The 26048-nt window shown below is 40.8% G+C and overlaps 1 protein-coding gene across 4 annotated transcripts in view; it reads left to right on the top strand.

The window, feature by feature from the left end:
• The window catches only part of LMBR1 (limb development membrane protein 1), a 146812-nt gene that overhangs the window by 37990 nt on the left and 82774 nt on the right, over nt 1-26048 (top strand). For 3 of the 4 annotated variants that reach the window (XM_030550097.1, XM_030550100.1, XM_030550098.1), the window contains exons 4-5: nt 2570-2709; nt 19390-19493. The exons of the other annotated variant lie outside the window; for it this stretch is intronic. In XM_030550097.1, coding sequence (XP_030405957.1) covers nt 2570-2709; nt 19390-19493 — 244 coding nt within the window. The remainder of the gene's footprint in view (nt 1-2569; nt 2710-19389; nt 19494-26048) is intronic. 4 annotated transcript variants of the gene reach the window in all.

Here is a 26048-nt window from a genome sequence, read left to right as displayed (position 1 = left end):
TGGCTTATTATAATCAATTTCTTCAGTTATCTCTGAAGATTGCCACTGTATGGAGTCATATGTCTTAGCTTCCCAGTTCTGTGCTCTCTTTGCCTTGGGCTTCCCCCCTCCCTTACCCAAAATAAAAAGTCAAATCATGTTTGGGAAAGCTTCCTGAGGTGTGACTTTCTGCTGTTTGGCTTTGATTTATTTCCATTGTTAGGCTTCAGGATCTAAGTTCTTAGCTGAGTTCAGGATCTATTCCTGCAATTTAGTATTTCTTGCTATTGAATTTTTCTTTAAATTGATTGACTGGTGTCAGTGTCACTTTAGTTCCCTATCTGTTAAACAGAAAACATTTGTAAAAAGATAAAATCTTTTGCAGGCAACAATTTTTTACTTTCACCCTATTTCTTTACAAACTTGAAATAGCTTTTTTTGCAATTTGTTGTGGTCTTGAAGATATTATGAAACAGTTTTCAAATTGCTCAGCACTCTCCCTTATGCTGGTGGTAGGATGCTATTTGCTATGCAGTGACACTTCTGCAGCAGTACAGGCATGCTGCGAGAGAGGGACATGTTGCCTATTTCACAGTGAAAATATGAAGATACTGCTGCATTTTTTAGAAACCACACTTCCCCTATCAGTAGTGATGACACCAGCTTTGAATCCAAAAAATCACTTAAGTATTACTGAAAAACATATCTGAGAAACAATATGAAATAAGTATAACTAAGAATTTCAAACTCTGTCTAGTTTTGAGAGATTGTGGGAAATTTAGTGAAAGGACTTTCTGAGAGAGAATAGACTTAATTGCAAACTTTAGGCTTAGGCTATTTTATTTTGCCTTGTTGACTGTGGTCTATTCCAGCCCCCTTTCTTGCTTTTCAGGGGGTTACACAATGGGTTAATGAGAAACTTCTTCTGTAAATTACAGATTAACTAGATAGACCAGGTGGGTGAAATATATGTCTTCGTGTTTCTCACCAACCGAATTTGGCTTAGTAAAAGATAATACCTCCCCTACCTTGTCTCTATAATATCCTGGGACCGACATCACTACAGTTCTGCATGCAACATAGATTAACTAGATTGCATCTGTGAGAAAATGTACATCTTTTAGCCAGGCTGTCTGTTTTGCACCTGCAGTACCTCAGGTTCAGGTTTGGAATCTTCAAGTGATATTTGTTTTTTGTAAAATTAATAAGGTAAGAAGTAACTGTATACACGACAATATTTTTTATGCTAGCTAAATTTTAATGTTAATTTTTCATTAAATATGAAGCCATAAGAATTGCTGATGGTATGTATATATGTAATATAAGCTGCCTCCTATTCTAATGATCTTAAACTCTCTTGTTCATCAGCTGTAAATGCTTTTTATCTTAATTAAACTTTAACTTCACAAACACACAGGTTGATACTGCTTCACATATAGTAATCATCAGGATTTTGGTTAAAGAAAACTAATGCTATAGGATTCTGGATGGCTATTTAGGACCACTTTGTGGTCCAACAAATTTTGACCCTAAATTATGTAATCATCTTTTAAGCACTTACTAGATACTGGCCTGATCCTACAACCCTTCATCATAAAAGTAGTTAAATTGACTGTAGTGGAAGTACTTGTAAACAATGACTGTGGGAATGAGTAAGGGTTTGTAGAAATGAACTAGCTTTGTGAGAGGATGGGGGTGAGAAAATAATTCTACAGTCAAACAATATCATTATTGACACTTTCCCTGTAAGCATCTTATTCCAATATATATCTTAATTTTCAGATATGCAGTTTATAAAATTATTATAGAGTTCCATTTTAGTATCAGACTTACACTTTAATAATCTTTTTGGTTGGCGTTGTGTTCCTGAAAAGGTATAATTCTGTTAAAAGCCAAAGAATGGTACTTATTATAAATTGTGCTTGGAGTATTTCAGCTCAGTATACTTTTCCCTTCAAAATTTTAAATGCGTATTTTATTTTTATTTGAGGTTTCCCTTCATTCTGTTATCTAACCAAGAAAAATAATCTTTAGCCTGTCAAATGATAATGGGTCCATGCTTTGTATGGAAAGAAATGCAGTAAATCTACAATTGCATGGTTAAATAGTCATGTTCAGATGTGATCCTGTTGACATTTTTAGTGATTAACAGTTGCATTAATTCACTTTGAACCAGTGAGTGGAATCTTTAAATCTCTCCTTCCCCTAATCTCACCACTTTCCTGAGTAGTCTTAAGGAAAGGTATATTGTCCAAAAGTATTATATGTCGAAATACTTAATAGAGCTTGGATCATGAATGTATTCCAAACCTAGATAAGAAAAAATCCTAATTTTTTTCAAGAATGAATTATTTTTAATTATAATAATATATATTATATATATATATTAACTTCTGTAAACCACCTGATATCTGAAAAATAAAGATGCAGGCATGTACTTTTGTAAATATGACCTTTCAAAATTAGTGCATTTTTGTAGTGTAGATTGATACATGTTTCTGATGAGCATCATGAATTAGGTTGACTACTTTGTTGTTTGAAACATGTTATTTTATGGGCAGTAACAATGATACATTTCTTTGACTTCCAGGCTGTTTTTGAGTACCTTCACTCTTGCAGTTTCAGCTGGTGCCGTCCTGCTTCTACCTTTTTCAATAATCAGCAATGAGATCCTGCTTTCTTTTCCACAAAACTACTATATTCAGTGGTTAAATGGCTCTCTAATTCATGGTTAGTACTTGAATAATGTAATTAAAAGCACATTTTAACAGATAACACCACTTCCTGTGCATTTCTGGTTTCGAGTGATCCTTTTGCTTTTATATACTTACTGGCATAATGGCTTAAAGTTGTAAATGTTCTTGGTTTGTATGCCATTGATAAATTAAGCATTTGTAATCTAATGAACAGCAGCAAGTTTACAAGTCATCACCATTCTGGCATTTTGAGGGTTGTCTCGACTAAGGAAGGCAACCCAAAAGCTACTGTTCTTGAATACAGAAACATGTATAGTATAAGAACTGCTTTTACAGGAAGCGAAGTAACTTGGAAATGTGTAATAAGACTTCTCTTTCACCTGTAATTGTAATGTTCAGTGAACTAAAAAGGAATATGGAGGTAAAAATCTGTGTTTTTTTATTTATGGTTCATACAAGAAACTTGCCAACTAGAATGAATAGATTGAGAAGCAGTGACTTTTAGCTGCTTTTATTTTTAAAAAGTAAATCATGTATATAAAATTATATATTTTGATCTTGCCATATTTATTATGGTATTTTGTTAAAGTGAAATTGGTCAAAGTAGAGTCTGGTCTCCCCGTGTGTTGACAATGTCTAGCACTTGGGGCACTGCCAGAATTCAAATAATGCTCTACAGATCTATAGTTGATAGCTAACATATTGCAGTTTGAAGATGCATCTTGGTAAGGAATTGGTGATTGTCATTGGATTTAGATGTTTTAATGGAGGAAAAAACATACCTTGTGATGTCAGGGGCCAATTTGCTAATAGAAAATATAGCTATTTGCTGAGTTATCAAAAAGCAGAGGTACCCACTTCTACTTCAGACAGTGTGCTGGATGATGATGAGGCTTAAGATTGATATGCGGTTCTGATGAGTCCCAATATTTTAAAAGGTAAACTTTCTAGTTGGTTAAGCCTAGAGTGTAGTAGACTATGCTTTCAGGGATCATTTCTCTAGTGGGTGATTGGAGAAGGGTGGCTGTGAAAAGCTGATCGCTTAAATGAATTTGAGACAAGCTGTTCCTTCCTGCTATTGGGAATTTCCATATGTTTCACTAACCTGAGTCACTTTTATACCCCTTTATTTCTACTCCATGTTGAAAGCCATTGTCTCTGAACACGTACCCTAAGATCTGCATCTAATTAGAGCAGTTGCATTTTCCCTGCAGTATCCCTATCCTCTGCATGTGACAGGCAGTGATATAGTAGGGTCAGGTAATGGGGCCTGATTAGGCTTGGAATTTAGAAATCCCAGAACTAAACCCCATGCATCCAGTTCAGAGGGGTTCTTGCTTTGTGCTCATCTGAGCTGCACCAAACCACCCAAGCTGAAATAATACAGCTGGCTCACAGATATGATGCTTTTGGTTGCCAGGCACTGCCTAGGCCCTGTGATCTCCAGTGAGACTTGGTGCAGAAGATTAAGATATGCTGGCCTGAAATTTTACTTGGCTGTGTTTGCCTACATGTTGGTTCCATTTTCTTCTGATCATCATTTTGTGCCTTGCTTTAAAACCCCTTCTTAATTCTTGAGTCCTTCACCCACTTATTACTGTGCCTTTTCACCTCTACATCAGGAATGATTTTCCTCTTCCCCTGTGCCAAGCATCCCACCCTTTCCTTCTTCAAATCCCTCCTCTAAGCTCTGTACTCTGACTTAGACTTTGTTCACCTATCTCTCTGGCACCATCTAATCTTGCTTTTGTATGTTAATTGTAAGTTAACTTTAAAAAACAACCTCCCTCCCCACCCCCAACAACAGACAAACACAAAAACAGAACCTCTAAGAAATTTGCAGTAAACTAAATATTCTGGCTCTTGGAATATATTAAGGCAGCATTCCCTTTTCCTTTGTTTCCTTCATTTCTTCTCTCCCCACTTTCCCAAAACTAGTTGAAATTCTTCCTTATGATACCTAGATGTGGTTAATTTTATGTCTCTACTGACATGCGATACTTTACCAGTGTAAGACAGTCATTCCTTGCCCCTCTATTCTTAGAAAAAAAGGGAAAAAAGGGATTTTAATTCCCAGAGGAAGCAGGACTATACCATGTAGAGCAGCTCTTTCCTTCTCTACCTCCTTTGTGTGACCAGTCAGCCACATAGTGTTTAAACCTTTTACTAAATGAGAACAATAATCCTGTCAGAGAGCGAATACTCCCTCCTCTGGCCGAAGGTGAAATGTTATGAAAAATTTGAGCAAAAGTCATTCTGCTGCTTTTGTATAGGAGAGTGGGTGGAAAATACTTCCTCATATAATTTAAAATTATCATTTAAAAATTCTTTTAGAAGAGCTGTAGCACCAAAGTGGCTGAGATTGAAAAATTGAAATTTGACAAAAAAATAGCTCTACTTTAGGAGAAATGCCTTTGAATTTCCAGTTAATATTTTGTTTTGATTTGAGTAAGGCCATGTCTACACTACCGTCTGGAGAGGGTCTTCCGTGAATACAGCACAGTGCAGACACCACAGTAAGTAGATCTACATATGTCTACTTCAGTTACGCTATTCACATAACTGAAGTAGCGTAACTTAGATCGATTTACTGCAGGAGTGTAGATCAGCCCTAAGCAATGAGTTTTGAAAATCTCATTTTGTGCTTACAATATGAGTGGACTATGTGTGTATAGTTTAACAATGATTCATGTGAAAGTAGTAAATGCACTCATGTAGAACCTAAGTTAGCTTGCAAAATTTAGTGAAAGTACCTAGTGAGAACCTGATCCAAATGCCTCTGGAGTCAGTGGAAAGACTTTGTGCATTTCAGTGTAATTTGGATCAAGCCATGGGAATGTATATCTTATTTATTACACAGCTGGCAAAGTAAATGCTTCGCAGTTTATAATACTTGCTGGAGATGGGCTCCTTCATGCGGACTTTATTAGGTGTATGAGAGATGTAGTGTTCCTTTGGTGCCTAGTCACATTATGAAATTTCTTTTCTGTTTTCTTTCAAAAGTAAATAGAAAGTGTTATTTTAAAAAAAATAATGAAGAGAACATTAAGATTGCACTCTAAAGTGCTGAAGTCAGGAAATGCTTGCCTGAACTTCCATAATTCTGTCCCCTTGTGTATGCAACGTAAGAATCTTTAGATACAGGATCACTCACTGTTTCTCAAATAAGTATAATGTATCATTTTCCTGCAGCCTGTAATACAATTCTTGATATCTAATACTTTTTCATTGTTGTAAATTTGTACTATTTTAAGTATTGTAATGAAACAAAGATATAGTAGACTAACAAATTCTCTTGACTAAATTGTCATACATAAATTGAAATACATATTTAACAGCCGAGTACTGTTCAGTTTTTGAAACAATAGCACTGAGTTCCTCGGGTGTTATATAGTGGATGAGGCAGTGAACTACGAAACAAATTGAGCTGCAGACTGTACTTCCCAGTAATTTTTCAACTATTACTCTTCAAATTGTTCTGTAATGTGTTACGTTGTTTGATTTATTATCCACTTCATAGGAAAGTCTCTAGTGGACTTCAGCTGGTGCACACAATAATATACAGTACTACAAGTTGTTTCTGTGCATTTGATAAATAGTGGTTTGTCTTATAATTGAAGACTTCATTGTAATCTGTTCACACAGGAACAGAGTTAAGGCTGCATTTTTTAACTTTTACCTGTATAAATCAGAACCTTAATGTTGTCATTGATGCACTGTAGTTTCTTGTGTTGAACTGATATGTTAAGTATGCACTTCTGTGATTTTTATTAAAAATGGGTAGTTTTTTTTAACTATTGTGAGCACCTTCCTGTTTTGTTGGGTTCTTGCCATGGTATGTGATTGTAACTATTTAATATTAGTGGTGACTTTTAAAAAGTCTCCTCTTAATACAGGGGTAGGCAATGTACGGCACACATGCCAAAGGCAGCACGCGAGCTGATTTTCAGTGGCACTCACACTGCCTCGGTCCTGACCACCGGTCTGGGGGTTCTGCATTTTAATTTTAACTTTAAATGAAGTTTCTTAAAAATTTTAAAACCTTATTTACTTTACATACAATAGTTTAGTTATATATTATAGACTTATGGAAAGAGATCTTCTAAAAACGTTAAAATGTAATACTGACACGCGAAACTTTAAATTAGAGTAAATAAATGAAGACTCGGCACACCACTTCGGAAAGGTTGCCGACCCCTGTCTTAATATATATAACTAGGCAGAGAGTGCATAATATTCAGGATGAGTAATTTTGTGTAATGAAAGTTGAACTGTCAACAGTTCTTGAAAATGTACTTAAAAATGGTAAAATATTCATTTCTATTTTAAATGTGTCCAGCAGATGGAGGTAGAACTTAATGAAACTTGCACATAAACAAAGTGCTGGGATATCTAAGCTGTTTGCCAAATGTGCAAGATTGAGTTGTTTGTTTCAGAATTGTTAAAACTTGTTTTATTGCAAATTTTCTCTTAAATCAATACAAACAAATACAAAAAAGCATCTGAGTGGGCTGATTAGGAAAGCATTGTACTTTTGAGATTTCATTGAGTCTGTACAATATTCAACTAAAGTTAACTCTGCCAGTAGATGAAGGCCTGCAAAGTATCTTGTATACAACTTTATCACCCAGTCAGTACAGTGGGAGCATAAACTATTTACTTTTGTATTCTCAAGTTAGTCCAACAGACTGGGAGGGTGAGTGGGAAAACAAAACTGAAGTGATAATGAAAAGGGGGGGGAGGGGAACTTGTTGATGGCCTCTTGCCTATACCAATGTAATGTTACTTTCTTCAGGTTTTTTCCACAGTAAATCCTATGTATAATATATGTATTGAATGGGGAGAGATGTGTTTATATATAAATATTAATGCTAGAAATATCCCAGAAGGGAAGGATGTAGTTCCCATCAACTCTGTTAGTGTACAAATATTTGAATTTCAGCTTCTTAAAAATCATCATTTTGCTTAACCTCAAGTAACCATTCTATAATCCACTTAAACAAAATGACACAAAAGAACATGCTTCTGAAATTTACCTGGAGTTCAGTGTATGTTTTTATGTTGCAAATGCTTGTTCCATAAGTCAGCTGTTTACTTTTCTTGTGCATAGTAAGTACACATCTATCATAACTCTTGAAACTGACAGCTGACTGACAAAACCAACCAAATTCAACCTTTCTATCTGATTTCTAGGTAACTAAAATAAGGCCACGTAAAGTGCAGAAAGTGAAAGGAAACCCAATAAAAGTAACCTCACAAACTAGTATAGTACTTCCACATTGTATAAATATGGGTAACAGGAGAAATAATATTTGATGCTCACTGGTTCACTTACAGGGAAAGGGACTATGCAAACCTGCTTCCTCTCATCCAGTACTTGCAGTTAAGAGTGGCTGAGAGGCTCTTGCTGCTGTTTCCCAAGGGTGAATGCTCCATGACTGGTGGCAGGATTTTCTCTGAGGGGCCCTTGCCTTTGGAATGTGCTTTTCTTCATTCCCGATGAGTCTAACAGCGTTTGGGAATGTGGCACACACACATTCTTTAGCATTTGACTGGCTGCCTCCATTATGTTGTTTCATGTTTATTTGGGGTTTTGTGTAATTTTGTTTTCTGTAGCTGCAAGTTAGGGCTACATTTAATTTTTTGTGCAAGCCCATGGACTTTACCAGCAGTCAACTTGTACAATAGGGTTTAAATCAGTCCATTCTAGCCAAAGAAAGGGAGTAAAGTGTGTGTGGGTGAGGAGGGAAGTGGTTTGAAAATTATTTAAAAAAAATTGTAGGGGTGGAAAAGATGATCACTTACCTTGATCAGTACTAAATGGAAATCTCACCTCTTTCGTAGATTGATATATTCTAAGGTCAGAAGGGACCATTGTGATCATGTAGTCTGATCTCCTGTATAACACAGGCCATAGAACTGTTTTGGAGATCTTTTAGAAAAACATCCAATCTTGATGTTAAAAACGGTCAACAATGGTAAATCTACAACAACCCTTGGTAAATCGTTCCAATGGTTAATTACCCTCACTGTCAAACATTTACACCTTGTTTCCAGTCTGAATTTGTCTAGCTTCAATTTCCAGCCTTTGGATCATGTTACACCTTTCTCTGATAGAGTGAAAAGCCTAATAATTATTTGTTCCCCGTGTGGATACTTTTAGACTGTAATCCAGTCACCCTTTAACAATCAGTTAGTTCAGATAAATCAGTTGAACACTTTGAGTCTATCACTATAAGGCTTGTTTTCTTTAATCATTCTCCTGGTTCTTCTCTGAACCCTCTCCAGTTTATCAGAATCCTTCTTGAATTGTTGGCACCAGAACTGGACACAGTATTCCAGCAATGGTCACACCAGTTCCAAATACAGCAGTAAAATAACCCCTCTACTCCTACTTGAGATTCCCCTTTTCATGCATCCCAGGATCTCATTAGCTCTATTGGCCACAAGCCAGGAACTAGTCTGATGACTTTCAGGCAGATCTATAAGCCTCATTGGAGGAACAGCAGCTCTCTGCTTAATGTCATTCCAGGGCTTGGAATTCTCTCCTGCCTGGTAGTGACAACAGACACCCTAGGCCTTACCCTGCTCCATCCCTGCTTCTAGTCCTGTTCTTAGTACTGCTCTAGCTTTGTTCTCACTCTGGCCTCAAGTTGATTTACATTAATTACGTTATTGTGCTTTAATTCTTTATTAATAGAGCCCCATGTCAGCCACTCCATTATCTTGCCTGGGATCAATGTCAGGCTGACAGACCTTTAATTCCCTGGGTCATCCCATTTACACTTTTCAAAAACTGGCACAACATTAGCTTTCTTCCAGTTTTCTGTAACTTCTAAAGTGTTAACAGTCCATCAAGCTCCACAGCTAGCTCTTTTAAAACTTGTGGTTTCAAGCTATCTGTACCTGCAGATATAAAAATGTCTAACTTTAGTAGGTGCAATTTAACATCCTCAGTCGATACTCGGGGAATGGAAAGCGTATATGATGAGACGAATATCATCTGTCTTTTCCCCCAAACACAGAATGGAAACATTTATTGAACACTTCTGCCTTCTCTGCATTATTATTGATCATTCTACCATTTCCCTCTAGTAATTAACCATTACTGTAGTCGGGATTCTTTTTGTTTCTAATATATTTAAAAAACTCCTCCTTATTGTCCTTAACTCTGCTGGCTATGGATTTCTCGTTGTGTACCTTTGCTTCCCTTATCAGTTTTTCACAATTCCTAACTTCTGATTTGTATTCATTACTATCAACTTACTTTCTTCCATTTGTTATATATTATTATCCCTCCCCCTTTCTTTTTACAGCAACTTTCACTTCCCCTCTAATCGACATTTTTTTTAATCTTCTTTCATAGAATCATAGAAGATTAGGGTTGTAAGAGACCTCAGGAGGTCATCTAGTCCAACCCCCTGCTCAAAGCAGGACCAACCCCAACTAAATTATCCCAGCCAGGGCTTTGTCAAGCCGGGCCTTAAAAACCTCTAAGAATGGAGATTCCACCAGCTCCCTAGGTAACCCATTCCAGTGCTTTCCCACCCGTCTAATATCCAACCTAAACCTCTCCCACTGATCTTGATACCATTGCTCCTTGTTCTGTCATCTGCCACCACTGAGAACAGCTGAGCTCCATCCTCTTTGGAAACCCCGTTCAGGTAGTTGAAGGCTGCTATTAAATTCCCCTCACTATTCTCTTTTGCAGATTTTCCCAGTTATGGGATTGACTTTGATGTAGGGCTGGTTTACACTTAACTGTATTGCTCAAAGTTGTGAAAAATTTCATGCTCTGTGCGATGCAATTAAGTTGACTTAAGCCCTGGTGTCGTCGTCACCAGGGCGGCTCTAGGAATTTTGCCACCCCAAGCAGGGCAGGCAGGCTGCCTCCCGCAGCGTGCCTGCGGACAGTGCACTGGTCCCGCGTCGGCCTGTGGGAGGTCCTCTGAAACTGTGGGACCAGCAGACCCTCCGCAGGCAAGCCGCGTAGGGCAGCCTGCTTGCCACCCTCATGGCGCTGGCAGAGTGCCCCCAGCAGCTTGCCGCCCCGAGCACGCGCTTGGTGTGCTGGGGCCTGGAGCTGCCCCTGGTCGTCACAAGGTCAATGGAAGAATTCTTCTGTTGATGTAGCTTCCGCCCTTAGAGAAGTGAATTTACTACAACAACAGAAGAATCTCTTCTGTCGCTGTAGTGTCTACACTGTAGATGCACTGTTGCAGGTAGCTGTGCTGCTGTAGCATTTCTAGTGCAGCTATATCATTATTGTTCCCTCAGTAGGTTCTAAAAGGACTACTTTTCCTGTATGTTGGAAAGGAAGAAATACAAATTACTAGAATTTCTGTTTTAAATACTTCGCACCAATCACTTCATCTGAGCACCTCCTAAATGCCTATACTCTTCTTCGAGGAGTGTCCCTATGGATGATCAACTGTAGATGTGCTTGTGTCTGCGCTGCTGATCAGAGAACTTCAGTAACAGCATCCATTAGGCCTGCAGATGCGCTGTCTCTCCTCGTTCTGTGCCATGAGGCTAGCCCACGTGTGGGCTAATAACTCTTAGTTCCATCTCAACCGCCCCTGTTCATTAGCAGTCTGTTAAGACTATCTTTTTATTTTGCATGCCTATAGTTAGAGCTGGTCTCCCGGGGAGATCAACACTACTGCAGTCGATGCAGCAGGGATTGATTTAGCGGTACTCCAGCTCTCCGAGAAGAGTAAGGGAAGTCGACCGGAGAGTATTTTCCATCAGCTCAATGCCATGAAGACATTGGGGTAAGTTGACCTAAGCTATGTCTATGAATAACGTAGCTGGAGTAGTGTAACTTAGGTAGACTTACCCCATAATGAAGAGAAGCCATTAGTCTCCTAGTTAAAGTTCTAATTGTAATCTTCTTTTCCTTTCTTATTTTATCCTTGAAAATAAAAAAGACTTCAATTTCTTTCCCACTTTTTCTCCCCCGCCAGGGACCCTTTCCCCCAATAGGATATGCCCAGTTTGCTGGGTTTAAAGTGCTTCACTTGTAAAGAGGTGATCTCGGTTGCGAACAAGCGCTCTCTGTGCATTTGCTGCCTTGGGGAAGGCCATGTATGACAGAAGTGTGGTCTTTGGCAATAACTCTGGCCAAGATCGTGCAAAGACAGAGTGCTCCACCAGAAGATCATCTTCAATAAGGCAGCTCTCTGACCCCAGTTGCCTGGTAGACATATGTTTTCCCCGTGGCCTTCTACATCTAAGGGCTGTGGGTCAAGGAAGCAGGCAGCAGATTCCTCTCATAAGTCATTAAGAAGAAAGGGAAGTCCCCATAGTGAGCCCTGAGATAGTTGTAAGTGATCACCCTCTCGGTATCATCGGCACCACGACCATCTCAGTACAGCACCCCTGGCTCACGGAAGCCGACAGCAAACGGCATCGCTCACAGGCCCATTGACCCGATGGGCATAAGCATCGAGTCATCGGCACCGGACAGGAGTAAGCACTTGTCTAAAAAGACGCTCCTGGTGCACATGTCCACATCGTAGCTGCCAGCGATGGCTTGCCCATTACAGGAGCAACCAGTGCAGGTAACATGCCAGAAGCTATTGTGACCAATGTAAGGCCATTATTCAGGAGAGCCAATCAGTGGTAAAGACATCACTGCAATCTGCCACCGATTCAGCAAACATGGTGGCTAGGTCGATCTCCATGGTTGTGGTGATGTGATGAGCATCATGGCTCCATTTGTCAGGCTTCCTGAAAGAGGTACAGTCTACTGTTGAGGATGTTCCTTTTGAGAGCACAAAGTTGTTTACCAGCAAGACTGATGCTTCTCTTCGCACCCTGAAGGACTCCTGTGCTACCCTCCAGTCACTGGGTATCTGTATACTTGGACAAAAGAGACGATTTAATCCCCAATCCTAGTATAGACTACATGCATCTCAGTATCAACCTCAACACTACTATGAGCCACAAAGAAAGAAAGGGAAATTTCCTAAACATAAACCACCTCGTCCACAATCTTTATCCCAGCCTTTTACATTTAAGCACCACTTCTGACAGGCAGGTTGAGGTGCCATTAGACTACTCACCATGACCAACACAGCCAACCATCGTTTCACACCCATTTTGCCATGAGTGGCGGCATTCCACAGTGCCTGGGTATGCATAATATCAGACCAGTGAGTCCTCAAGATTGTTCAAACTGGGTACTCCATCCATTTTACTTTCCTACCCATTTTACAGCCCCCTTCCCTGTTCCTCTTTAGGGCCCTTTGTCATGATTTTACTGTGACAGGATGTAGATCATCACCTGCAATTAGGAGCCATAGAACCGGTACCTCAACATCTACGAGGTAAGGGATTCTACTCTCATAATTTTCTAATACCCAAAAAGAAAGGAGGTTGGAGACCTATATTTGAGCTCCAAGCTCTCAACAAGTTTGTGAAGGCTCAAAAATTCAAGATGGTCACCTTATCAACTATCATTCCAGCTTTGGAACAGGGAGACTTGTTTTCGGCCCTTGACCTTTAGGACGCCCATTTTCATATCTCAGTCCTACTGGCTCACGGATGATTTGTCAGATTCACTCTGGGACATGACCACTACCAATACAAAGTGCTCCCCTTTGGGCTATCATCAGTTCCGAGCAGGGCTGGCCTTACCATGAGGTGAACTGAGGTGGCTGCCTCAGGTGCCAGACTGTGTGGGGGCGCCACTAGGACCCAGAGTGTAGAAAATTGTGTCTGCCGCTGGTACATATGTATTCTCTCTTCTCTAGATGCACAGAGATGGTGGAATGCTGTGCTGGAGGAAGGAGGGCACAAGAGGCAGGCAGGAGAAAAGGTGAGGGAATAACAGAAAGCAAGAGCTGCGGGGAGAGAGAGGAGGAGGAGCCTCTTATGTACCTCTCTAGCACCCGCAGGACCCTGGACTGATTAACACCAGCTTCTCAGGGAGCTTCCTGTTTCCTGCTGCTTCCGTGAACCCACTTGAGGAGAAAAGGCAGTCAACTGAAGTAGTAGGAGCCAGTTAGGCCCTTAAGACGCTGATATCTTCCCTCAGTCAGGCCCTGCTATCAGCCTGCTTATTTCTCCCCTTCAACTGAGTGTTGAGAGCCACTATAGCTGGCACAGAACAGCAGTCATGAGTGAAAGAAGAAAATGCCCCTCTGGGGCAGCATTCAGAAAAAGAAAGAAAGCAAAGGAAGCTTTTCTATCTATCAGGAAGGAGCTCTCCTGAGATACATAGACACAAATGTTCACGGTGAGCCTTCTGGCCCCAGTGAGGATGTGAGTGGTGAGGAGATGCCTGATCTTCCAGTTAGTCAAAGTGCAGGTGACCTGGCAGCTACTGCAGAATCCACATCTCTATCTCAAATGGATGTAACGATGCACATTCTTGAAGAAAAGTGTAGATCAGAGAAGAATGAGGTGGAGATGCAAGAAACAGCTGCTGCTGAGTTTAGTTCCTTAAGTCTAGATGATCCAGGACTGTGGACCCCCTTGAGCAGTAGCTTGAGGGACTTCCTTGTACTGCATGTGCCATAGTAAGTGAAAAACTTCATGATCCCCAAAGACAATGAAAATAGAAGTTTCCATCCAACACATTGCTGGCATGAAATCCCCAATGGTGACAAAGTGGAGAGGCCATGGGTTATGTACTCAAAAACCCAGAATGTTGTATACAGTTTTGAACTCTTCCAGTCTCATGTTCCAGCCACATTGGGTTCTACAGGAACAAAGGACTGGAAAAATCTGGCTAGAAATCTGGCATGCCATGAGAAGGCAGCAAATCACCAGAGAGCATTCCCTAGGTGGAAAGAGCTTGAGATGAGACTAAAGTTAAAGGCCACCATAGACGATAAGCATCAAGAGAAGATTTCATCAGATTCTCTTTACTGGCAAAATGTTCTGAAAAAGCTTATTGTCATTGTGAGAATGCTTGCTACCCAAAACCTCGCACTTCAGATCAGCTGTATGTGCCAAACAATGGAAACTTCCTTAAAATTGTGAACCAATGGCCGAGTTTGATGCTGTACTCCAGGAGCATCTAAGAAAAGTTACCACCCAAGAAATGTACATACACCACTACCTTGGAAAAACAATTCAAAATGAGATCATACAGTTACTGGCAACAAAAGTCAAACAGAAGATTGTGGCAGATCTGAAGTCAGCAAGATATTACTCTGTTATTCTGGACTGGACACCTGACATCAGCCTTATGGAACAAATGACTTTAATGGTGTGTTTTGTAACAACAACAGAACCTATTGAAAATGTCCCTGCAATGGTGATTGTCAGAGAGCATTTTCTAGAATTCATTGACATTGATGATACTACAAGAGCTGGTATGACAAATGTGCTTCTTAAAAAGCTGGACGATATGGGAATTGTGATAGCTGCCATGAGAGGTCAGGGCTACAATAATGTTGCTTTTTTTGTCCCATGCAGTTCTCATTCATTGAACTTGGTGGTCAGAGATGCAGCACCAGCTTCTAGTGAGGCTGCTGAATTTTTTCATGTAATTCAAAGCATCTATGTATTTTTCTCTGCATCAACTCATCAATGGCAAATTTTGAAGCAGCATCTGGGAACATCCTCTCTGACGCTGAAACCACCGAGTGCCGCACAATGGGAAAGTCGAGTGCAGGCGATAAAGCCTATCGAATACCAAATTAGGAAGATAGATGATGCCATAATGGAGGATAATGCTATGACAAGAACTGTTCGTGGGAGAACAGTGGCAGAGCGAAATGGAATCACCAGAAACATACATAACTTCAAATTTCTGTGTGGCTTAGTGTTATGGCATGACATACAGTTTGAAATAAATGTTGTAAGCAAGAGACTCCAAGGTGTTGACCTTGATATATCTGGAGCAATGGAACAACTGCACAAAGCAAAATCATACCTACAGTCTTACCGGTCAGATGAGGGATTTCAAAATGTTCTGAAGAGTGCACAGAAGTTGGCAGAGGAACTTCACACTGAAGCTATTTTTCCACCCATTCAAGAATACAAGAGTTGCCGAAGAAGACGACATTTTGATTATGAGGCACGGGATGATCCCATAAGAGACCCCAAACAACAGTTCAAAGTTGAATTCTTTGACCAGGTGCTAGACTGTGCAATACAGTCAGTTGAAGAATGTTTCATGCAGCTCAAGGAACACAGCAATATATTTGAGATGTTGTATGATATTCCAAAACTCCTCACTATACCTGAAGAAGACCTACACAAGCAATGCAGGGCACTAAAGACAGTGTTGACAGATGATAACGTGCATGCTATTGATGTGAGTGATTTAGGTGATGAACTGAAAGCCCTTTCAAGCCACATCAAGACAACAGGGAAGGTATATTATATACACTAGCTGTCAGGAGAACCCTGGCCTTCTACCTGGACAGATCAGCGGCCTTCAGGAAGTCCCCATGACTTTTCCTCTCCATTGTGGAAAGATCCAAGGGCTCAGCAATAGCAGCCCAAAAGCTCTCCAAGTGGGTCTCAAATTGTATCAGACAGTGCGATCGAGTTTGCAACTTGACCCCTCCAAACTCTGTTCATGCACAGTCCACAAAGTCAATCTCCTCATCCGTCACCTTCTTCAAGAATGTCCCTATCTCAGATCTGTTGAGCAGTGACATGGGCGTCAGTCCACACTTTTGCAGAACACTATATGATCACTGGGAACTCTGCCTTTGATGCCATCTCCGCCTTGATGGGTCAGTTACAGATGACAGCACTGTCTCCGAAATCCCAGCCCTCCAGAAGGGGAACAGCTCAGGAGACACCTATAGTGGAACCCCATAGGGATATTACTTGAAGAAGAAGTTACTCACCTTGTGCAGTAACAATGGTTCTTTTGAGATGTGTCTCTCTATGGCTGCTCCACAACTCGCCTTCCTTCCCTCTACTTCGGAGTTCTTGTCTATGACTGTGCGGTAGGGAAGAAACTGAGGGGAGTTAACCCACACATGCTGACTAGCCTTGTGGCGCTGCACAAGGAGAGACAACGCATGTGTGGGCCTGATAGACACGCCTACCAAAGTTCTCTGATCAGCAGCGCAGGGACGTAAGCACACCTACAGTGGAGCACCCATGGGGGACACATCTTGAGGAACCATCATTACTGCACAAGGTGAGTAACTTCTTATGGTAAGAAATATATTGTTTCTCCTTATATAATCAGTTGTCAGACTGAAAATGCTACAGAGTGCAGGCCATTGTTGGTTAGAAGGGCTCAGTCAATGTCTTATCTGTTTTGTTAGACCAATAGCTTAGTTTCATGTTAAAATATAAACCAGTGGTTCGCAGCCTGTTTACCATTGTGGGCCACATATGGAGCTCTTTTTGTTACGTGGCTGTATCCACATAATATAAAGAAATAAACACACACACACACACACACACACACACACACACACACACACACACACACACACACACACACACACACACACACACACACACACACACACACACACACACACACACACACACACCCCGCAGCTTTGTGCTGATTGGGCCACAAGCAGTCTGCAGGCCACGGGTTGAGAACCATTAATATAAACATTTGAAATGTATGGAAAAATCATTTTTGCTTTGTACAATGATACTTATGGGATCATGAAAATCATTGTAAAATAAGTTTCCCTTTTACAGCAACTGATGTAGGAATTAAGTTCCATATGACTGTTCAGTAAAAGCTCTTATGTTTCATTGCAAATAAAACAATAACCATATAACAACATTGTGTAGTAAATATAAGTAAGTATATTAAAAATATCTTGCAGAAGACTTCTGGTAATAATTATAATGTTGAAACATGTCATCTAAAAGATGTTAATTTTTCATTTTTGAAATTGCCACTATGAGAATAGGTATGTTTGAAAGACTCAGTTATGTTTCTATCATACAGTAGTTTACTCTTCAAGTGTGTGTATTTAGGGTACCCATTGCTGTGGTGTGTTGGCACTAGTAAAATTGAGAACATAATCTAAAACCCCATTTCAAAAGACTGAGCTTTTTTCCATAGCTCCCCACTTTAAACATCACTATGATGTTCGTGCTATCATACTTCTTTTGTTGTAGGAAGGCTTAATCCTGTGTCCAGCACATGGATATGGACTAGATGACCTCTTGAGGTCCTTTCCAACCCTACATTTTTATGCCACTATAAAGGTGGTAAGATCTGAGCTCAATCTATTACTTAAGGAATGGCTTTTCAAATATGAGTGTGCCATAAAGATTTTTGTCCCTGGAAGCCTCACTCTCTGGGCACACTCTGTTTGATCATTGCTCTCATGCTGGGTTGTAGAACGATATGGACCATTCCTGAGAGTTGATTCCCCAGCCTATTTAGGACTTGGGAGATCTAGAGTAGGATTTTGAAGTGCATTTTGTGTTGGAGGAGGTTGGAGAGCATGCAAAGCTCTGGAGTCATGTTTTCTTGCAGCCTGTGTTTCTTAAATGAGACTCAATTGCAGCTGCCTTGTGGCTTCAGTTTTCATCCCCAAGTGCACTGTGTGTGGCAGTACTCAAGTTTATTGGTGACTGTAGTCTGGGTAGACTGTGGGTAAGTCAGAACCTGATAAGGAGGAACACAGTGTCCTGCACAGCTGGAGATGAGAATGTGTCTAACCACCAGTGACTTTGTCCAGAAGATCTCTGAGACTTTGCAAAATCTTGATTATTGCACAGATGCCCAAGTGGAGGTCTAGGGTAATCCCTTCAGACCTTCTAATCATCACCTCCTCAGCCTTGCCTTTGTTCTGTTTTAGCCAGCTGCTGATTTCAGTTAGACATGGGTAAAATGGCAATATCTGCATTTGATGCAGAGATGGTGTTATCTGTGTATTGCTGGCATTAAAGTATGTTGTGCCTCAGTCTCCTCTAAAGGGAAGAATAGGAGAGAGAGTAGAACTGAACCTTCCAAGAATCAGTGCTGGATGAGACCATGTACTGGAAATTATTATTGTGTATAGTCAGCTTAAAAATGATCTGTAGCCTGAAACTGTACCATCTTGAGGTATAATCTCTTAATTTTCACAAACTAAGCAATTCAGGGTTACTATTTGATGTCAAATGGAACACTTCAAAGAAAAAACCCGTATTCTGCAGCAAATGGGGTTAGTCATTCAGCAGGTGACACTTACCTTAGAATCGGTATTGTGCTGATGTTCAGGAAGCTGCTTGAGCACTAGGCTATTGAGTTGAAATATACAAGGGTATTTAAGCATGTAAAGATGCAGGTAAGTACCTATTCGGATTTATAAAAGTGCCCAAATTAAGTGTCTAACTCCTATTGCTTAGGCCCCAAACACCTTTGTAAATATGGCCCTTGGAAACATATTAATAAATTTTAAAGAACTGTCTTTATAGCTTAAAAATTTCTGGTCACTTTTCACAAGAAAGGATACTGTAGAAAAATACAGTTTTAGTTATTGGAGTCTGTCTTCAAAACTTCCCCGCAGTTTCAATTAGGTATTGACTTTTGGCTTAAAATTTCAGGACATTGAGGTTGCTGCCTTTCACTGATGGGTTATATGAATCTTACGTATATGTCAGATCTTCATTTATATTTATACATAAATTATTATACATGCTCTGTATTTACCCATATAAAGCCCACTTAGTTGAAAGGCAGTATAGTGATGTCAGGAATTTCAATAAGTATTATTTAAAGAGTCTTCAGTTTTGAAAAGTAATGTAAAAATTTTCTTCTGATTTGTTGCAGGTTTGTGGAATCTTGCTTCCCTTTTTTCCAATCTTTGTTTATTTGTGTTGATGCCTTTTGCCTTCTTCTTTCTGGAATCAGAAGGATTTGCTGGCTTAAAAAAGGTAGGTAAATATATTATTTGTAGAATTATTAATTCATAAATACCAAGTCCCAAAGCCGTAATTACAATAGCATCATGCAAATCACGATTTTTCATTTACAGTGTGACTGCAAAGGATAGCCTACAGTAGCAAAAAAATTCATTGGCTTCTGTATAGTTAGGACCACTGTTATGGGCTAGTTTCCTTGAACTTGTTTTATTGTAGTAACCTAATTACATACTTTATTGAATTTCTTAGGCCTAGTCTGCACTAAACAGTTAGATCAAGCCAGGTACGTTGCTCAGGGCTGTGAAGAATCCACACCCTTGAGTGATGTAGTTAAGCTGACCTAACCCCAGTGTAGATAGCACTAGGTTGATGGATTCTTCTCAGGGAGGTGGATTTACCTGCTCCATTGGGAGAATCCCTCCCATCGGCATAGGTAGTGTCTGCATGGAAGCACCACAGCTATGCAGTTGTAGTGTTTCAAGTGTAGAGAAGCCCTTATAATTTTGGTGGCACATCTGTATATACCCCTTATTTGCTGTTTGATGTAATTATTTATTAAGTAATTTAAAATGTTCTCAGTGTTGTACAAGACATAGTATACAGTCAGGGACTGCCCTGAAGAGGTTAAGATATAAACAGTGTACATAGAAGTGGAGAAGACTTCCAGGATTCTTGATGTTACAGTGCAATGGCACCTGTACCATAGTTAAGCTAGTGTTAGAGTTGAGATTTAGCTTTAAATCTTTATATTGTACAGATCCCCTTGAAATGGGAAAAGACTATACATAAAATATAAACTTTGAACTCTCTTTGAATTTTCATAGTCACTTGGTGAAAAATGAATCCAAACAGAGAATAAGTCTAAAAATTATCCCTTTTTGTAACTTTTTATTTCAATGTCTTCCTTTATACTCCTTCTGAAAGAAATCTAAATCACTCCAGGACCTGTCCCGTGTCTATATGGTTGCTCCTTGTGGTGATTCCTAGAATATCAGTTATACATATATAGGGTTTGCGTATAGAGTATTTTATAACTCTTCAGCCATAATGGAAAACATGTGTGCCAATGTGAACCTGCTCAATTTAAATTTGATGACAGATCTGCTGTAGCATGAACACCATAAGTCACATCCAGCAAGGGTGATGGGGAGAAAGAAAGACGTTTTCCTTTGCTTCTCGTAAATGTTTAAATTCTCATGCAGTTTAGTAAGACTATGAACTCCAGCCTTGAAGACAGCTATGAAAGAGCTTATGAACTCTCCCCTCACCTTATCTTTATAAATAAGTTAGCAGAAAGCTTATGGAAGGTCATGCAGGTATAGATCCTGAGTATCCACTACACTGTACTGCTATTCAGAGTGACTAAACTACTTTGCATTATTCCATATCTCACCACTATAAATCACATTCATCTTCCAGAGCCAGAAATAGAATCCATGATTAGTGATCACCAGTATTCTGTTTTAACTAGTGAATAGTAGTGTGTTGTGTGTCCCTCTGCGCCTAATCTATAAAACAGTGGTTCTCAGCCTTTCCAGACTACTGTACCCCTTTCAGGAGTCTGATTTGTCTTGCGAGCACAAGTTTCACCTCACTTAAAAACTACTTGCTTACAAAATCAGACATAAAAAGACAAAAATGTCACAGCGCACTATTACTGAAAAATTGTTTACTTTCTCATTTTTACCATATAATTATAAAATAAATAAATTGGAATATAAATATTGTACTTACATTTCAGTGTGATACTTGAGCCTTGTCTGAAGCCCAAGCCCTGCTGCTCAGGGCTGAAACATGTAGCTTAGCTTTGTAGTGCTCCTTGTGGCATGGGGCCCTAGGCAATTGCCATGCTTGCCAGCCCCAATACTGGCCCAGCACTTGCAACCCCCCGTAACTTCCTGCCGGGGGTCACAACCCCCAGGTTGAGAAACACCGATCTAAATATGTGGAGGATCCCTAGGGATACATGTACCTTGGTTAAGAATCATACCTGCATCTTCCAGGGCAGCGTGACAGCTCTCATCTTGAGAGCTTGGCTCTTTGTCACAGGCTGTAAAGGCATCCTTTCCTTTAGCTCTGGAAATCATCAATTTAGTCCTCTGTTGGCCAAGATGGCAGCAGTCACATTTACAGGTGTCCCACATTGGCATGTTTGTGGGATGAGAAGTATGCTTCATACTGGTGATGATGGAGGGCCCAGAGGAAGTGGGAGCAATACAGGAAGCCTATTCTCCAGGCCACAGCCATTTTCCAGAAGTGTGTGAGAGGCTACAGAGTGTTTCATGCAGTAATGGATGCAGTCTCTTTCACGGAGATTCCCTCCAACTGACAGGTTATGTCATATCCTCCATCTAGGCATGGAGGATTGTTCCTGATGTATACCTTCATTAACCTTTAGACAAGAATAAAATGTTATAAAGAATTTACTCGTTCATCACAACCACACGCACTTTTCAGGAGTGTTGAGGTAGTCAGGAGCAGGACCATCAGCTCTGTTTCTCCCTCTGATTCCCAGGTAGGTACAGCTCTTACTCTGGGGCAGTGTCCACTGAGGTACACTGATGCTGTATAGAAAACCCAAGAAATTGGCAACAAAAACTGTTTAGAAACCGTTTTAAGTTGTGGCAGTTCACCCTCCCCTTCCCTAACCTTAAAAGAATGGAAGCATTCCTTTCCACCTTAATATTGTCTACGGTACTATTGATAATGTACTCCCTCACTCCATAAGGTCTCACTTCCATCTTCAACTGATACCAAAATGCAATATGCACCTGAGCTGCATCAAACTTGTACTCTAACACAAAACTTTAATGGTCTTAGCAGTCTTGAGACAGATTAACTGCCCAAATGTATAGAACATGTGACAGTCAAATATGCTGGTCTGTTGATATAAAAGCAAGTGAGATCACAGTTAGTTTTGCATTAGAATGCAACAGCTGTGGCTTCTTTGCATCACTCAGATGGCATAAAGGGATCTGAGTGCAAATTCCCCTGTTGTAGGAGGGGAAATTCTTGCTGCACATATGTACCAAATCTGGAGTTTACACTTGCCAGCCCTCTTCCTTTCTGGGGGTGAGGCAGAGCAAAGCTTTGCTATGCCAGTCCCATGCTTGCATAGGGTTAATTTAGAGCCATAGCCTAGTGGCACAAATAGAGGACCCCGGCAACTGCTCTAAGTTGGATCAGGGTCACAGATGAACTTCTTAATTAGGGAACCTTGTCTTGTTCCGTGATATCCCATCCATCCTTCTGTGCTGAGCAGAGCTCTGCTGCAGGAGAGAATGCAGCCCCAAATACCTAATTTTTTAATAATACCATATTTGGTATTATAACATCACTGCTTTTTGAATAATTTATGCAGCCATCCCAAGTAAAAATAAATACTAAAACTTGTATAGAAAGGCAGTATCTACAATAATACCATAAAGATGGTATAATTTAAACTGCTCAGAGCAACAAAAGATTCTTCTTGAGGTGCTGGTCCACACAGATTTCACTCTTGGTGTGCATATGCTCAAGATTGGATTCCTTTTGCACAGCAGCATTCATGGGTACTCTTGTGCCCCCTGTAGCCAAGGTCATGAAGAGTATAGTGGACTCAACTACCATTCAGTTCCTGCTCACCCACCGAGGCTGCAAGATGGAACCATGTCCCTAGTCCTTGCTGGATGAGATTTAACTTTAGATTTAGTCATAGTTAATGTTAGCATAGTTAGTTGAATTAGGTTTCCTTTACCCATTGACTTAAAACAAAAACAAAATCCAACTTCATAGTTAGTTTTCTTTTTTCCCTCTCCCAGTCTCATCTTCTCTGACACAGACACCATGTTACTAGGGTTTTAGAACTGTCCCTCTTGTGACTTGGTTATGCCTGTTAGTGATGGATACTCCTGATGTCTCATTTGCCTTGAGGTGGGACACATATTGAAGCATTACTCTATATGCCGTTCCTCCTTGAAGTGCATCTAGAAGTCAAGGGAAGCAAGACTCAAATTCTTGCTCCTTGAGAAGCCCATGCAAGTCACCTCTGACCTTGAGAGACTCACCAGATAGATCAGTTGCTTCCTCCGACTGCCTCTGTGTGCTGTGACTTGTTCCTGGGCTCCTGGGCCACTTGTTCTTATAGATCCCTTCATCAGCTGCATTTGAAAGGGCAGGGAGGAGCTAGGCATCGGTTGCATTCTCAGACTCCCAGTAGGAATCACTAAAGCCATAACTCTCCCCAGGCTTCTATCAAGAGCTGTAAATTGGAGACCTGCTCTGGCACTGCTGTGCCAAAGAGGAAGACGGCCTAGATGGTTCCTCTTACCGCAGAGACTGCACTGCCCTTGAGGCCATATCATCGGCACAACTCTGCACAGCACTTGGTATTCAGAGCCTTGGCACTGAGCACTTCCCTTTTAGTACTGACATCAGCTACCTCCATAGGTAACGTGCTGATGCTAAGAAGCTTCAGTGTTCACCATTTCTGCATTAAAAGTTTGTGGCACCAAGTGACTTTTCAGTGGGTCTGGAGTGCTTAAGGAAGTTTATCATGAAATCTGCAGTGCCTCAGTCACCACATCTCCAGTTGTCTTATTAGTGCTGACATCCCCATGCTTTAAACAAGACATGGCTGACAGAACTGCTCCTCCCCTAGAGGATGTTTATTTTTTCTCTTTCTCAGCAGAACATAATGGAGACTTTTTCCCATTCCCATGCCCCATCTCCCACAGGGGTGGCATAGTAGGAGTCTGGGAGGAAGTCTAGAATATGCATTGGTCGGGTGCTAAGAAGAGCTCAGGGTGACATAGGGAATACCCTGATCTGTATCCCTCCCCCCACTATTTGAACAAGTCATGGCCATATTGGTCGTCCTGGGTTCTGAATCCCAACTCCAGAAAACCAGCATCAAGAGCCAATCCTCTTCCAATCCAGGAAATATATCTAACTTCCCCAAACTTCTCAGTTGTCATCCACAGCTTTCAGAAGGTCAAGAGAAGGACAGTGGGGGCCATTATATCTGCTCTGAACAGGAGCACACAGCACTTCCTGCCATATTGTCGTCTTCTGTGGATGAGGCTGTCAGCCCTCCAGCAATGGCCTCGGTGGGTGAGTTCAAGGTCTTTCAAGACCTAATGAAAAGGATAGCAGAAACACAGGACTTTCTGCTAGAGGTTATCCAGGAGAAATAGCCTAAACTTCTGGATATCCTTCGCCAGTTAGAGGGGCTATGCGTCTAAATGAGAACTTACTTGAACCTGCCAAAGCAGTCTGGGATACGCCTGCATGTATGCCAGCTACATCCAGGAGAGATGACAGGAGATTGGATGCTTTCTTAAAGGACTTGACAGGCTATATCCTCAAGTATAATAATGGATCCCAGCCTGAGATCTTAACCTCGTTCTTTTCAGACTAATAGGGGCTCCCTTTTTAACCTCCAGTGACATGCTCTTTGCTCTCTCGCTCATGGAAAGTAGTGTTTCTGGTGGCAATAATATCTGCCAGGAGGGTGTCTGAGCTTAAGGCCCTAACATCTGAGCCTCATTACACAGTCTTCTATAAGGACAAGGTTCAGCTTTGGCCACACCCAGCCTTCCTCTCGAAGGTTGTTTCCCAGTTTCATGTTAATCAGGACATTTTTTTTTCCAGTCTCATCCTAAGCCACACGCAAACAAAAACTTCACTCTTTGGATGTTCACCTGGTGTTAGCTTTCTATATCGAATGGATGAAGCTGTTTCAGAAATCTACCCAACTATTTGGCACAGCAGCAGACAGAATGAAGGGGCTCCCAGTCTCTTCTCAAAGAATTTCATCGTGGATTACATCAGGTATCCAGACATGCTACGATTAGAGAAAATACCTGCCTCCATGCTGACAGCGCACTCCATCAGAGCTTAGGCAGCATCAGCGGCGTTTCTGGCCCAGGTTCTGACCCAGGAAATTTGCAGGGCTGTGACGTGGTCCTCAGTCCACACTTTTAATGTGCACTACGCCATCACCCAGCAGGCTAGAGATGATGCAGCCTTTGGCAGAGCAGTGCTCCAATTAGCAAACCCATGAGCTCCGACCCCGCCTCCGAGTTCCTGCTTGGGAGTCACCTAACTGGAATCAACATGAGCAAGCATTCAAAGAAGAAAAAAACAGTTACCTACCTTTCGTAACTGTTGTTATTTTGAGATGTGTTGCTCATGTCCATTCCAGGACCCACCTCCTACTGCTCTATCGGAGCAGTGGTGGCAAGAAGGAACTGAAGTAGCGGTGGTTCGGTAGGACGATATATACGACACCATAGAGGTGCGACTCCAGGGGGCACCTGAGCTGACCTGACAGGTACTGCTAGGGGGAAAACCTTCTGGCTACTGTGCATGCGGTATGCACACACACCTAATTGGAATCGACATGAGCAACACATCTCGAAGAACAACAGTTATGAAAGGTAGGTAACTGTTTATTTGCCCAGCTGTAGAGTAGTACAGTACTAAATGTATTGTATCCTCATTTAGTTAACTTTTAATTGTTTGCCTCAGTTCTGTGATTTTGTATAGGTATGTTAGTCTTTAACACGTGTCTATAAAAGCCCACTT

This window comes from Gopherus evgoodei, chromosome 2 (genome assembly GCF_007399415.2).
Source record: "Gopherus evgoodei ecotype Sinaloan lineage chromosome 2, rGopEvg1_v1.p, whole genome shotgun sequence".
NCBI lineage: Eukaryota > Metazoa > Chordata > Testudines > Testudinidae > Gopherus > Gopherus evgoodei.
Note: the sequence above shows the minus strand (reverse complement) of the source record. Positions and strands in the feature narration are given on the sequence as shown.